The sequence below is a fragment of the Octopus bimaculoides genome, chromosome 1 (genome assembly GCF_046866305.1).
Source record: "Octopus bimaculoides isolate indiv1 chromosome 1, ASM4686630v1, whole genome shotgun sequence".
NCBI classification, from domain to species: Eukaryota; Metazoa; Mollusca; class Cephalopoda; order Octopoda; family Octopodidae; genus Octopus; species Octopus bimaculoides.
Genome location: NC_142928.1, coordinates 151,949,927 through 151,967,189, shown reverse-complemented (window position 1 = coordinate 151,967,189; position 17,263 = coordinate 151,949,927). Strand labels below are relative to the sequence as shown.

The 17,263-nt window shown below is 37.3% G+C and overlaps 1 protein-coding gene across 3 annotated transcripts in view; it reads right to left on the bottom strand.

Annotated features, from left to right (window-relative positions):
- The window catches only part of LOC106879468 (synaptotagmin-1), a 463,106-nt gene that overhangs the window by 230,610 nt on the left and 215,233 nt on the right, over positions 1 to 17,263 (bottom strand). Inside the window, exon 1 of one of the 3 annotated variants that reach the window (XM_014929042.3) lies at positions 8,394 to 9,479. The exons of the other annotated variants lie outside the window; for them this stretch is intronic. Within the exon in view, the coding sequence (XP_014784528.1) occupies positions 8,394 to 8,415 (22 nt within the window). The 5' untranslated portion in view covers positions 8,416 to 9,479. Of the gene's footprint in view, positions 1 to 8,393; positions 9,480 to 17,263 lie in introns of those variants that run through there. 3 annotated transcript variants of the gene reach the window in all.

Genomic DNA, 17,263 nt, shown 5'->3' with positions numbered 1-17,263 from the left:
TCGGTGATTGCGTTTGTAGCAGCAGCTGATGACATTTATGGAACCGACGACGACGACGACGATGATGATAATGATGATGAAGATGAGGAGGTTCGTGACGATGATCATGATGGTGGTGATGGTGATGGTGATAAGGGAAATAAACATGATGATCAAAAAGGATGTGTTAATGGTTAATTATGACGAAGAAAATTGATAATAACGAAGACGACTCTGATGATGATGATGATGATGATGTGTACGGTGGTGGTGGTGGTGGTGGTGGTTGCGATGCTGATAATGGTAATGATACCCATCATTATCATCATCATCATCATCGCCATCATCATCATCATCGACATCATCATCATCATCATCATCATCCTCATCATCATCATCATCGACATCATCATCCTCATCATCATCATCGACATCATCGTCATCATCATCATCACCATCATCATCATCATCATCCTCATCATCATCATCATCATCATCACCACCATCATTATCGTCGTCGTCGTCGTCATCATCATAAAGGGTTGTGCACGTTCGGGTGACTGTCGGTGGTAATAATTGGTAATAATTAATGATTGTGGTGGTATAGTATTGGTAGTAGAAGTCGAAGTGGTACTTTTGATGATGGCCGCACGGAAGAAACAGAAGACGAAGGGGCGGTAGAAGAGGGCGGGCGAACAAGGTGTGTAATGATTGTAGACGATAATGGCAGGAGATGGTAGTGGTGGTGGTAGTTGGTGTATAGATGTTGATGATGATGGTTGAAGCATTGGTGAAGTGGATTTTCAATGCCGGATTAGAGTGTTGGAGCTAGTAGCGGTGGTGGATTGAGTGGTTGCGGTGAAAGACATAGTGGTATATGCAGTGAGTATGGTAGAAGTGAGGTAGTGTTGATAGTGGTATTGGCGCTAGTGTTGGTTTCGGAGATGTTAAACGTTGTGGTAGTAGTGGTAGTATTGGTGGTGCTAGTGATATTGAGGGTGAGGGTGCTAGCAGTGGCATTGGTGGTGGTGATGGTGGTGGTGATGGTAGTGCTGTGGTGGTAGCTGTATTGGTATTTGTTGTGGTGGTGGTAGAATAGATGGTAATATTCGTGATGGTAGTGATAGTAGTGGTGGTAGTGGTAGTGGTGGTGATGGTGGTGACGGTTGCAGTGGTATTGATGGTGGTCAGAATGACAACGACAGTTGCAGTGACGGTGGTAGTTTTTATTGTAGAGGTCTAGGGATGGTAGTAACGGTGGTAATGTTAGTGGTGTTGGTGTTGGTGGCGGTGGCGGTGGTGATGGTGGTGTCGCTAATGATAATGGTGGTGCATATTGTAGTATTGGTTATAGAGCGATGGTAGGGTATTGTAGCGATAATAGTGATGACGATGCTGACAGAGATAGTGATAATAACGGTGATGGTGATAATGCTTGCTGTAGAAGTGAAGGCAGCAGTAAAAAACAGTGGTATTGATGGTGATAATGATAGTATGATAGCGGTGGTGGCGGTGGTAGTAGTGCTGGTGCTGGTGGTGCTGGTACAGTTGATAATAGCAACGACGATTGTGGTGCATGCGGTAGTGCAGGCGGATGTAGAGATGGTGATGTTGAAAGTGTTCTTTTATGTTACAAGAGGTGCTGTTGAAGTGTATTACGATGGGTGATGGTGTTAGTGGTTAGTTGTAGCACACGTGCAATGGCAGTGCGTTTTAATGACGTTAAGGTGCGCTGGTGATGACAGGGACAGCTGTAAATTGCCTCGTCGCCGTATACCTCTTTTAGCACCCCTAACTGAATAGATATTTAATCGAAGACTATTCCAGCCGTGACCGCCTCCGCCTGTTTCAGGGTTTATCTGGGACTACCAACTAATGTGTCCTTACATTTATAATCCATTATCGTTTTATGAATCTCTCTCGGGAGTAACTGAACCGAAACTCAGCTGTTATTTTTAGCAAGACTTAGTACGGTGGCCAGAACAATTGCTATTATTATTGTTTACACTATAAAGGCGGCGAGCTGGCGGAATTGTTAGCGCGTTGGACGAGGTGCTTGGAGGTGGTTCACGTGTCGTTGCTTTCTGAGTTCAGATTCCGGCGAGGTCGACTTGGCCTTTCATCATTCCGAGATCGATAAATTAAGTACCAGTTGTGTACTGGGTTCGATGTGATCGACTGCCCCCTCTCCACAAAATCTAGGCCTTGTGGCTATAGTAGAAAAGAATTGTTAGCGCGCTGGACGAGGTGCTTGGCTGTGGTTCGCCCGTCGTTCCCTTGAGAGTTCAAATGCTGTCGCGCTCGACTTTGCCTTTCATCCTTTCTGGGTCGATAAATTAAGTATCAGCTACGCACTGGGATCGATGTAACCGACTAGTCCCCTACTCCAAAATTTCAGGTTTTGTGCCTATAGTAGAAAGGATTATTATTTACACCATGGTTAGTTGTCATCAAGCAAAGCCATGATCAACGACATTCCCTACGTGACTGCCTCGTCTTACACATGTACGTGCGTGTGTATGTGTGTGTGTTACAAGTGTGCGTATATGTGTGTGTGTGTGTGTGTGTGTGTTTGTGTGTGTGTGTATAAAACATTGCGTATCATCTGGAACTGTATTATCCAATATGTCCGTCCACTTTTGAAGAAGGCATTGAGGGGAATTTGATTTCTATTTCTAGGGAGTTGTGTACCCGCTAGAGGTACCTTCGTTGCTCATTACGACAATAAGTTGCTTTCTTATTGGCTGGTGAATAATGTCAGTGTTGCTGTTAACCTTAATATTTAAGCCCTGCTCGAGCTGACCAATAGTGAAAGGCCTCCCAGGCTTTACCATCCCGTGTTTATTTCAACTGTATCATGCTTATGTTTACATTGTCTAATGTTTCTTGGCTTTAAAGATGTTGGGGAATATAATTTCTAGTGGCCTTGACTGTTATTTCTAGCAGGTCGTGTAGAAGTGTTGAGGCATTCTAGTTAGTTCAATGACGATGACAAGTTTCTTAACAGAGGTAGCACTGGAGGAAATAATGAAAATTGAGGTGGGGTGTGTGGTAGGGTGCTGGGCTGTGGTGTATTAGTTATGTGGCTGTGCTAATGATATCTGTAAAGGTTAGCGCTGGGAAAATAAATCAGGCCGAAAGTGGAGGTGTGTGGAAATGTTACAAGTAATAATAGGTTATATATGTTAGATATGCTTCAAAGAAAATGGAATTAGTGAGTGTCTGTATGAGAGACGGGGGAACGTCTAAATATGGGCCGATTAAGGCGCTTTTACCTGGTCAAAAGAACTGCTAGAAATAGCAAACATATTTTCTGTAAATTACACACACTGTTATCTTAAGGGAGAAAAGGGTACGGTACATAATATAGTCCTGCGTATCTCTTAGCATGACAGGTTGGGACCACAGGTTGGTATGTTTTTCATCTAGGCCTGAGTAAAAATAAATACATCAACAAGTGACAGTAACAACGTCAACAACAACAGTTACAGCAATAGGAACAATAACAGGAATAACAGTAGCAATAATGTTGACACCACCACCACGAACAACAACAACAACAACAATAAAAGCAACGATAACGACATTGAGAATACCAACAACAACGATAACAGCATGGGTACATAACAGGTATTGATTTAGTGAATCTTGAGGTAAGTAAACATCGTCGTTAGATTTGAACTTAAAACACATAATAATAACAACACTAAACACAGAGCGTATATAGAAGCCTATAGAGGAGCACAGGTAATCAAAAATAAACACCTGTCTTTATTTTCATAATTATTAATTAATAGTTGATACAATTAAGGCGGCGAGCTGGCAGAATCGTTAGCACGCCGGGCGAAATGCTTAGCGGTATTTCGTCTGTCGCTACGCTCTGAGTTCAAATTCCGCCGCCGAGGTCGACTTTGCCTTACATCCTTTCGGGGTCGATTAAATAAGTACCAGTTACGCACTGGGGGTCGATATAATCGCCTTAATCCGTTTGTCTGTCCTTGATTTTCCCCTCTGTGTGTAGCCCCTTGTGGGCAGTAACGAAATAGAATCGTTAGAATGCCAGGTAAAATGCTTAGCCTTCACGTTCTGAGTTCAAATTCCGTCGAGGTCGGCTTTGCCATTATCCTTTTGGTATCGATAAAATAAGAGCCAGTTTGAGTATTGGGGGTCGATGTAATCGAACGCCCTTCTCCCGAAATTGGTGATCTTGCGCCAAAATTTGAAATCAATATTAAGTACAATTATTTCTAGTGTAGGCCCAGTTTTACACATTTAATGGAACCCTTGACAAATTTGAAACAGTATATTACTGTTACTTCTCCTAGTTAGTATCACATCCATTCTCACTGCAGGTCGATATCTGGCTGAGTCCCGTTACAGTTTAATCAGAAAGTTAAAGAAATAAAATCCAATAGCGTAAAGCATTTTGACCACCACTCCACCGACTCTCTGCTGGAGGGATTTAAAGTCGAAAAGGATTGGAATTGGTTCCTCTATCTACAGACTATATTCTGCCGCACACTTGATAATCTTATGTTTGTGTGTGTGTGTGTGTGTGTGTGTGTGTGTGTGTGTGTGTGTGTGTGTGTGTGTATTTATATTTGTTTATACGTTTAATTATAAAACAATTTTAAATCAATCTGATGGGTTATTTTATACTTTAATCTTCTGTAGAGTCTAAATTTATTATTCTTATACAAGAATGTATGCCATCCCTGGACTGCAATCCAAGGTTGGCTTTACTAGCTGAAACTTCGAAGTCACTCTCAAAAGCATTCTTCCGTCTGGCAAATCCATTGACGAGGCATTGGTTGGGCTGGAGCTATAGTGGAACACACAGTGGGACTGAACCCAAGACCACGTGGTTGGGAATCAAGCTCCTTACGACACACCTACGCCTGCTCCTAAATACATACATACATACACATATGCATGCATGTATACATACATGCATACTAAGATAGATACATATATACAGATGTGTGTGTGTGTGTGTATGTGTTTAATCCTTCTTATATAGATAAATCTAACGAGTACTTGTTGAGTACAAGTCTGTAATGCAAATGTTGAGCTCAATACATAATTAGATTGACAGTCAAGTTTCCCCGAATAAGAGGCTTTTTTTAATGCTGTGTGAATAAACGACATACTCCGCATAACTTCGAAGTCACTGTCAACGAAACATTAATATATATGCACATATAGCATAATCTAAATACATTAATGCCCAATAGAGGCGATGCCCTATTTTCTCCAGTTGTCACATCCAAGATTTTCACCAGGGTCACGCGTGGTATGTCACAAAGGGTGTCTCCCTTTACACGCGACGATACGAGCATCTAAAACAATTAGCGAAAGCATTGTGCTTCATACTCAGTAATCCTCAACAGCGAGTGGGAGCTAAAGGGATATATTATGCATGTGTACGTGTGTTGTGTATGAATGTTGTGTATGTCGGACTTAGCATACGCATGCAGCGTAACAGAGAGGGAGCTGGTGTGTCTCGGCAAACCGACCCTTTGACAGAGGATAGCCGATTGCTGCTGCTGCTGATATATATACATACATATATATATATATATATATATATATATATATAAAGAGAGAGACGGAGGGAGAGAGAGAGGGCGAGAGAGAGAGAGAGAGAGAGAGAGAGAGAGGAGAGAGGAGAGAGAAAGAGATAGACAGATAGAGAGATTAGAGAGTGAGATAGAGAGATACATATTTACATAAATGCATACATGTATGCTGTATGCATACATACGTACATTCATGCATAAATACATGTATGTAACATGCATACATACATACATATATATACACACATTCATACATACACATATACGTACATGCATACCTACATAAATTTAGTAACTACAACATTCTGAAATGTCACTATCAATAAGCAGAAAGCATAATAAAGAAGTGAATTTTGGTGTTACTAATCAATCGCTGGGTATTACTGATACGCATTTTATCGGTGCAGAGGAAACTGATAAAGTATGCGAGATTCCCGGATAGATTTGAATGCACGTTGTTTATGTAGTTCTCATAAACATATATGCACATCTGCTTAGTACTATCAATAAGGATTTTCGACTTAGGATCAATATAACTCCTTTTTGTTTTTCAGTATAAAGCATGCAGTATATAAGGCTGACATCAGTCTATGACTAGTATTTTATTCTATCGACTCAGGAGGGATGTGAAAATCGATTTTGTTGTGATTTGAACTCAGGACGCTAAGAGCCATATTTAGGTGTAACTCCAACTTGTTTGCAATCGAACAATCTTCTTAATACTATGTATGCGCACAAGGCCAGAAATTTTCTTTGGAGTCGTTAATCGATTACATCGAACCCCGTATTCCACTAGTACTGATTTTATCGACCCTGAGAGGATGAAGAGCAAAGTTGACCGCGGCGGTATTTGAACTAAAGAGGGAAGAAATGCCGCTGAACGTTTTGTCCGGCGTCCTAATGATTGTACCAGCTCGCCGCCATAACAACCTTTGTAATAATGATAATTGGTTTCTAAGAATGAAACAATGCCCAAAATTTGAGGAGAAGGGGTTGATCGGTTAAAATAATGGTTTCTGATTTAGGAATAAGACAAGAAATTTTGTGGGGAAAGGGAATATTCGATACAATCGACTCACATACTCGACGGGTGCACTGTCATGTCGACCCGGGTCGATATGTCAGTGCAGCCGTCGAGTGCCTGTGAAAAGAAAAAATAAATGAGACAGAATTCAAACTCAGAATAGACCGATAATGAGAACCCACAAATACCATTGGTCACCTTACTAAGTGTCATAAAGGTGCTACCAATCAATAACCCTTGAATGCCTTTCAATGTGCTAGACATCATACACACAAGTAAAAAGGCCAAATGTGGTTTTATGAGGCACATGTTTTACCAAAAAACATAAGTGACGAATGGGGTGTGAAAATATGACCCATTAGTATTCAAAGCAAGTAGAGGGCTGCACACTTTGGACCCCTCCTTCTTATTGCAGGGGGCTGTATAGTATATAATAGGGGGAAAAATCTCAAAACAACTCAGAACTTAAAGGTTGCTTAACTAGAAATCATTGCACCTTATCTGGTCATCCTTTTATCAATCATGGTCTGTTGAACTACACAGACAGTTGACCCCGTTTGGGTTTGAACTTTACAATAATGATTATAACAACGACATTGCATTTTCAGGAAAATCTACGTATCACACGACCTGCCAGAAATAACAGCCGTATGTTCCTCACTACAAACTTTATGTCTTAAAAACCGGAAAAAGGGGACCCTGGATGATGTAAACCTGGATATGTTAATAAATAAATAAATAAATAAATAAATAAATAAAACAAAAAGAATTTTAAAAATGACGGCTACAATCTATAAGCCCTTTGATGTTTGCTCTACTATAGTTGCGTTGGCGCTAGACAATAATGACACCAATAACAGCAACAATTGTTTCTGGTATAATTGTTTTTAGATTCTCAAGGCCGCCGGAGGCAAGAGGCGAGGTACCGTCAATTAAATCAAACGAAGTTGTTATACACACCTCAGGATCAATGATATACACCTGGTGGTGCAGTAGAAACACGCATTAAAGTGTTGCGAAGAAGAAGAAGAAGAAGAAGAAGAAGAAGAAGAAGAAGAAGAAGAAGAAGAAGAATCCGTTCTACTATAGACCCAAGGCCTGAAAGATGGACGGAATGCCGCTAAGCATTTTGTCCGGTGTGCTAATTATTCTGTCCGCACGTCGCCTTAATAATAATAATAGTAATAATAATGTTAATAATAATATTGCTATCAAAATTTGACAGAAGGCTAGCAATTTCGTGGGACGGGGTAAGTTGATTACGTCGACTCCTACCCGGAAAGGATGAAAAGAAAAGTCGGCCTTGACGGAATTTGAACTCAGAATACGAGGACGGACGAAATGCTGCTAAGCATATTGCACGGCGTGCTAACGTTTCTGCCAATAATAATAATAATAATAATAATAATAATAATAATAATAGTAATAATAATAATAATAATAATAATTAATATACAAGGGACCGAATCGTTGAAGACGATTCAAAGCGGCAAACATAAAACAATACCCATGAACACCTTTTCCATCGATTAAAAAGAAATCAACAAAAGCAATTAATAAATAAATAGGTAATAAATAAAAAAAAAAAACCTTACGACAAAATATATAGAATGAAACTCTTCTGCACGGCCCCATTGCATCCACCGCCGAAAATATTTCAACAACAACAACAATAACAAAATCCCAAATAGCGGAGCAACCCAGGTAACATAATTTAAGGTAAATCCCAATAACAACAACAACAACGACAACGACAACAAATATTTGTTTCTAATTATGAATAAATATATATAATAAAGCTTTCAACTTACAATGATGCTGGTCGTTCTCCATAGACTTCGGAATATTTACACTTTCGATTCTTAAAAGTAATAATTTTGTTTTCTGTTTCGCACAGTTCTTAACGAATTATATTCACGTGTGTAGTAAGCGCAACAACCGCATGCACACCTATTTTGCTAAACATTAGGATTCAATGATGCATATGTGAATACGGGGGAAATGCAACATAGAAAAATCGTGCGGAGATATTTAAACATAGAAATTTACTCGTGCATCGATATATTTACATGTGCATGCACCTGTGTGTGAGAAAGTGTGTTGTAATTGTGCACGCATATGTGTGCATCAGTTAATAGTTTGTATATCTGCATCTAGATGCGTATGCATATACATGTGTGTGCCTATGTATAATTATATGGATATGTATAAATTTATCTGTGTATACATTTGCGAGTGTGTACTTGTGTAGGCGTTCAAAGCTTTGTTTATGTATCTTACAGGCGTTTTAGTTATAAATAAATTGTATTTTATCGCGTTGATATTTATGCAAAGGTAATAGTTAAAGGTAGAAAACGGTGTTTAGATAAATTCCTTCAAAAATATTTGAGGTGCACCGATTCCGGTAACAATCATAATATGATAGAGAGAGAGGGAGAGATACAGAGACTGAAGGAAAGGAAGAGTGGAGAGGCAAAAAGAAGCGAGAGCAAAAGAGAGTGGAAGAGAGAAGGGTGAGAGAATAATACGAGGAAGACGGGGGGGGGGGGATTTTTTAAAAAGGTAAACAGTTTACTAGAGAGAAGGAGAACTACAAGAAGAATAAGCGGTGGTTGTTCAAGTCAGTATTAGTGAGAATCTTATTAGTAGCGCAGTTGTTTGAGATAGTGATGTTGTTGTAGATAGAGTAGAGAGGGAAAGATAATAGACAGAATGAAATAGAGAGAAGTGAAAAGAGAGGAGAAGCGAGAAAGAAATAAAGGAATAGAGATAAGAATAAAGAAGATGAGAGAAAAATAAGAAACGATGGTTATGACAGAGACTGCGAAGGAAATGAGAAGAGGTTGGTGATAACGTAAGAGAAATGCAAGGAAAAACGTTTGAAAGAGGGTTGTGTACGCAGTGAACTTATAAATTATCTTCAATAGTTGCGTGTATATATATATATATATAAGCATGCACATAGGTATATACATATGTATATGCATAGATATACATGCATACATATCCATATGTGTATGCAAACATACATAAACATACACACACATACTCAAACACACTCATACATACATATATATATATATAATTTACACACATGTATATAGGTGTGCGCATGTGTATATACGTATATATTCACCTACATTTATGTGTGCATAATTATATGCGTGTGTGCACATAAGCAAGTCTATGTATGCATGTATGTATGCATGCCTATATATATATATATATGTATATATATATATATATATATATATATATATGCATGCATATATATATATGGACTTGGTAATAAATATGTGCACGCACAAACAGACACACATATAATTATGCACACATAAATGTAGGTGAATATATACGTATATAAACTTACGCACACCTATACACATGTGTGTAAATTATATACATATATATGGATGTCTGAGAGTGTTTGTGTATGTGTGTATATATGTGCATGTATGCATGCATGAATATATATATATATATTTGCATGCATGCATACATAGTACAAACATACATTCATACATACATATGCATGTATGTGTGTATGTTTGTATATACAAACGCACACACGCGCACGCAAATTAAAATCATTTTAATAGAAACTACATTATATGCTGGAAGAGAACATGTGGGTTGAATGACGCTTAGCACAGAAGCTAAAACAAATTTCCACAAAAGAGGAATAAAGACAAAGAAAAGATATGTAGCATCAACATATTCGTGTGTTTGGAAAAGTGCATTAACAAAGCAATAAAAGAAAAAAAGTAAAAATAAAAAAAACTATTAATTTCTAATAAATTCACGTGACAAACATTTATTTCATTAATATTTATTTACCAAGTGTGGTACAAATAAATGCAGGTTAAGTTAAGTAAGAATCAAACTCAGAACTTAAAGGGAAATATGACTATATTTAAAGGAATATTGTTCACTGCTCTACCACTTGCGCCAAAAAGTAGCGCATTAATAATTGTACTACATTTATTAAGTTCAAACTCCACCCAAGTTAACTTTTTCTTTCATGCTTCTGGGGATGGGTGATAAAATATGGAACCATACAAGTCTAGGAATCGATATGATCAATTATATACCCCACCTAATCCCCGAAATATGTGTGGCGTTGTGCCAGTGTTATAAATCAATATTTATATTGAAATGCGAAACAAAAAAAAAACAGAAGATCAAAATAAAAGCATTTCCTCAATATTAATCTATTTCACAGGAAGTGGACACAGGGATTATATATATATATATATATATATATATATATATATATATATATATATATATATATATATATGTATATATATATATATATATGCGTCCGTGTGTATACATAGCGTACATAGATTAATATATACACTTACTCATACCCACAAACATGAGCATAAATATTTCTATATGGGCATGCATATGTGTGTGTGTGTGTGTGTGTGTGTGTGTGTGTGTGTGTGTGCGTGCATATGTACACACACACACATACATACGAATATACGTCTATATATAAGCATGCGCAAACATACGTACGCACACGCGCACACACATACAGACTCACACACGTGCGCACACACGCATACACACATACACACCCAACCACCCACCCACCCACCCACCCAAAACACACACACACATAAATGTATATCTATATATATACACACACGCGTGCGCTTATAGTCATTAAATATAAACAGGTGCGCGCAGACATACACATATACATGTTTTAAGTATCTATCTGTCTGTCTTTTGTCTGTCTGTCCGTCTGTCTGTTCGGTTGTCTGTCTGTCTCTATGTATGTATATGCACACACTCTTATGTATATAATAAACATATATGCCATATTTATATATACACAAGCACACACACATACACACACACTTAAAAACCATAATATACCGCATAAACACCCAGACATATACGTACATATGCTAAACGCATACTTATAAAAGATGGAGTGAGAGATGGAGAGAGGGAGGAAGAGATCGAGGGAGAAAATGAGAGGGGAGAGAAATGAAGAGAGAGGGAGAAAGAAAGAGGGAGAAAGTGAGAGGGAGAGGAGACAGACAGATGTAAGTAATGTAATTTATTTAGTCAGAGTGAATATTCACGCGTTTATATTGCTGAGTTACCTCCCTTAACTTTTGTTAGCTTCTCATTGTTATAAAATTCTATGTTCAGTTGCTTCCAGATGCTGTTGATTATCCTGAAGTGATAACCCTTGTCCGAAAATTATAGCAATGACTAGTACTATCTAGTTCTGCATAATCCAACGTCCTTTTTATGCTGCAAACATAATTTGACGAAGATTTAGCAGCAATTTCTTAAAGCCCAAAGAGATTCTTCTCGCTTATTACATTGAGAATTTTTTCTGTCTCTACTACACTCAAGAAAGACATTAATACCTCTTAATCTACTGTTGAAGTTAAACATTTATGAATTTTCCGGTCTGGTCTATTAAATAAGTATTTGATTTATTTTCTATGCATATTCACTGCTGAAGAAACCGGAAGTAAAGAGGGAGCGTCCTGATAGTCGTTTAACCGGCAAGAAATAGAATCCTATCTTCTAATAAAGATGACCACAATGGGAACTGTTATTCTGGGTCCACTACGCCATTGAACGATTGTGATAGGTTTGGATGAAACAACTTTCATCGTTGCACTGTTCAAATCGTGACAGAGATTGAAAACAACTACCACATAACTCTTTTACTCTCTTTTCACTCTTTTACTTGTTCCAGTCATTTGACTGTGGCCATGCTGGAGCACTGCCTTTATAGTCGAGTAAATCGACCCTAGGACTTATTCTTTGTAAGGCTAGTACATATTCTATCGGTCTCTTTTGCCGAACTGCTAAGCTACGGGGACGTAAACACACCAGCATCGGTTGTCAAGCGATGCTGGGGAGGACAAACACAGACACACAAACATATATATCTATATACGCACACACACACACACACATACGCACAAACACACACACACACACACACACACACACACGCATATATATATATATATATATATATATATATATATATATATATATATACGACAGGCTTCTTTCAGTTTCTGTCTACCAAATCCACTCACAAGGCTTTGGTCGGCCCGAGGCTATAATAGAAGACACTTGCCCCAAGGTGCCACGCAATAGGACTGAACCCAGAACCATGTGGTTGGTAAGCAAGCTACTTACCAAACAGCCACTCCTAAAAACAAAGTATTTGCCTCAGTATATCACCATGTCCATTTTATGTTAAACAGTTTGCCTTATTTTTCCTGTCAAGTATCGCATCCCACACATTTTCTGCAACCAGCCGTAAAAATTAAAATTGAATTGCAGATATATCGATCTAACCAGTGGGAGTATCCTTGCAAAATCTATGGACATTTTCATGCGACTCTATAGCAAGGAAAACATTATCATAACCTCAGACTTCAAAATATCATTTCTCTTTATCTATGATTCAGATATTTTGAGGTTTTGTAGGAAAATCAATATGAAAATAAACTATTTGCTTAAACTTATAAGGTTACCGGGTCACAATTGAAGATTTCGTGTTCTGGTGATAATGATATAGAAAAAAAAAAGTTTTCCAACGACTGTAAATAATCTAATCACCAATGAGAATGTCTGGGAGATGAATTTTTTTTGTTTTGTTTTTGTGGTGTGTTCATTTAATTAACATAAAGGCTTGCCAAATATTTCATACGTACGTGTCTTTGTATTAATATAAAAATAAGCACAGATGAAGTTTTATATTTCAAATTTATAATTTTCTCGTATATTCAAATCGAGTTTAGTAAGTGTATTTGAAATATTTATGTATATGCTTACAATATTTTCGATCTACAATCGTTATATATATATATATATATATATATATATATATATATATATATATTCTGATATAAAATAGACCTGTGTGTGTGTGTATTCGCTTTTACAAGAAAACAGCTGCACGATTTGCTTCCATACTTGGGATACATGAATAATTTGACTTCAGATACATAATAGGGTCTTTAATTAATTTTTTTAATGAAAAATAAATAATATTCCTTTATATATATGATTCACTTCTTTAAAAAGGTTTATCAATGTCAACTTCCGATATGGACGTAGAAACGGTGAAAGTTTCCGTTTTCATTTGCAAAACTTCTCACTCTCTATTTTCAGGTTTTTATTTCAAGTTTCAATTCGCTATTTGCAAGCAACTACAATAAATTACTGAAAGAAATATTAACTAAATTCACAAATTTAAATATTTGGTACATGATAGTTTTTAACGAGCTTTTATTTATATGATTGTTTTCATTTCATTTTTTATTTCATCCATTGCTTGCAATGTTCTCTCTCTCTCCCTCTCTCTCTCACACACACTTCATACATGCACATTTGTGTTTTTGTATGTATGTTTGTATACATTTATGTATATGTGTGTATTCGTGTGTGTGTGAGTGAGAGAGAGAGAGAGAGAGAGAGAGAGAGAGAGTCAGTCAGTCAAGGGGTGTGTTGCCATGTATACGTACATACGTTAATACATAAGCATACATCTTTTTGTATGTATGCGTGAGAGAGAGAGAGTGATGTCTAAGTGGCATTCACTCTCTCTTTATCTCACTCACACTCACACATATGCACATATATATACAAAAAGATGTCTAAGTATTTATTTATGTATGTGCATATACATTACAACACACCGTTTCTCTCTCACGCACGCCCATTTCATCCGATATTTGATACAGTATGTGTGTGTCTATGTGTGCGTGTGCGTGCGTGTGCGTGCGTGCCTGTATGTGCACGCACGCGCGCGCGTGGAGTGTTCCACATTCGCCATTTCATTTAACCAGCCTTCTGAAGATATTCACGTAACTTATTTTTTCCATTTAATCCGCACTTTAATTTTTGGAAATGTTTCCGGGAACAATGTTCTCACTCTCTACAAGAGTAGTCGGGGTAGATGATGATGATCAGTATTCTACAGTGGAAGCAAAGACGAGTACAGGTAGCCAGAGCCAATATAGAATTCTGCAACTCTGTTAAGTACGTTTGCAATTATATATAAACAAAGGTTTAAATGCTGCAACATACACTCTTATGTAGAATGACAGTCAGCAGATAAATAAAAACGACCAAGATGCACAGTGTAACATAGGAAGATACATCGGTACCATTGAGACCTTTTGGTGCATCTTTAATTTTCCCATTCATGAGAGGCACCCAGCCATCATTCATCTGAGTGTCCATCTAGAGAATGACCACAGGATTATCTTTACAAAACAAAGAGCCATGCAATAAGCACTTTCTCCAAAAGAAACTACCCTTACTGCCTTAGTTAAGTTGTGTCAAGTAGTTGAATCTGCAAGAAAGCTCCTTTACTCACAATTACCCAAGTATTACACCTAGAGAAACAATAAATAGCACAACAGGAAACGTGCGGCTGACGATCTTGCAAAAGTTTACAATGTCCCCGCAAGCCAAGCAGAATGCTACTACTTACGGCTCCTTTTGCATGAAGTATGTGGTCCCAAATCATTTCAAGATTCGAGGAGGGTAAATGTGAAACTTATAGGAAAGCATGCTATCAACAAGGTTTTTTTTTAGAAAATGATGAGCATGGGGACCGTGCTTTGACTGCAGCATCAGTATCAGATTCTCCAAAGAAATCCGTAGCATTCTGCAATTATACTGAACATGTGTCAATTTGGCAATCCCCTACAGCTTTGGAAGAAACATCGTGAGGACATGGCTGAGGATTTAAAGCATGCAGTTCAACAGGCAAACCCAGATATCAATATTCCGTTCTCTGAAACAATTTTTAACCAAGCACTGATTGAAAGTGAGGATCAAGTTTTGGCCATGGGAGGCAAACATTTGCAAGAGTCTGGTTCTGGACTGCCAAAAGCAAACCGCCAAATTAGTGATTTAGCCTTAAGAGACATAGCAAGAGAGATACATTATGACATCACAGACTTGGCTGCATTTGTGAATGAACATGCATTTTTCATTTGATATATAAGGAACAATTTCATTCCCGGGTAATGCCGGGTGCCTCCACTTATATATATATATATATATATATATATATATATATATATATAGTTGCAGAATTCTATATTGGCTCTGGCTACCTGTACTCGTCTTTGCTCCCACTGTAGAATACTGATCATCAACATCTACCCCGACTACTCTTGTATATATAAAGTGGCAGGTTTGATACGAAATAAGAACGGTAATTCTAATCTAAATGTGGCAATCCTCTACCTCCTCTATATTGTTATTGTTGTAATTTGAAGTTACCTTTCACTAACGACAGCTATATTGGTATCAGTGCTGAACTTATTGATTGGGTTACCGGCAAGTGGAAAGTATACTACTTATCTGATTAATGTAGTTTAAATCTAATCATGAAACCATGCCTATATCCAGAAATAATACATTTGATGACGTTTGGCGATCAAACTGACGTAAACTGATGTAGTATAAGTATATTATTTGAAGATGGGTCAATATCTAAGAATGTTATATGATTATCACAACCTCATGTCGGACGTTTAAAGAAATATAATTAATGAAAACAATTTCATAAACTTAAGGTGCAGAGATTCATATGCACCATACACGTTTTATTCTCATCCTATTTCATGGAGTTTATCTGCTAAGCCCACTTTACTTACACTTCATTCAAAATGAATTTTTACTGAATTCTTTTCTTAGAAATGTTCCCTCAATATAGCAATCCAAAATAATCTAAAAATTGCAGTACCCTTAAAATATCCCAATTACACAACTTAGAGAAACCTAAATTGACGTACTTATTACTGCACTCTTCGTCGAAGAACGGAAGAAAATGTTTGTCTCCAAGCCTGGTGTTTGTATTTCACCAACGATATAAAGGTCCCGGTCATACTAAAGCTATATAACTCAACTTCTCTTTAGTTCACTCAAAATCCCTCTGCAAATGTACCAATTGTGAAAACCTAGTGTCAGTAGAGTTCCAAAACTACTATGTATTTGACTAATTTTGAGTATAATTTGGCGCTGATTTGAAGCTTCGCAAATGTACGTTCATCATCTGTACCTAGATGAATATATATATATATATATGTATGCTATTCAAAATTGAGATCTATTTTAATGAAAATAAGTCACCATCTCTTACTCTTATTAAAAGTGGCTGTTTTTAACTGACAAAGCAGCTTAATCTCAGGATGATGCCCACTTGCATACAATGTCTGAGAAATTTTTCATTAAAGATTTTATTTAAATCTTCAATCATTAAATTTCAGATACCACATCATTAAACTCTTGTTTACAAATCTTTGTGAAGCATGTTACCATAAATTCATTGCAAAAATAAGCATTCATTCAATAGGCATCAATTACAAGTAGATAATGTTGCATAGAAGGCCATTAGCAAAATATGAGAAGACCTTTCACTGGAGAATTGCAAATGAACACAGACAAAATTCTACATCAATTTAAGCAACACAGTGAGCTCTAGCCAATATAATTAAATAATGGTTTCTTTTCACTATATATTATAGGATATAGCATATGGGAGATGGTAATGTTCATGTCATTCCCGAGGGAATCAACGGAATAAGTGAAACGGAATGGTTTCAAAGAGAAACCAAGAATGTTTAACAGATTCTAATCACCAGGAGTTCATGGAAAGTAG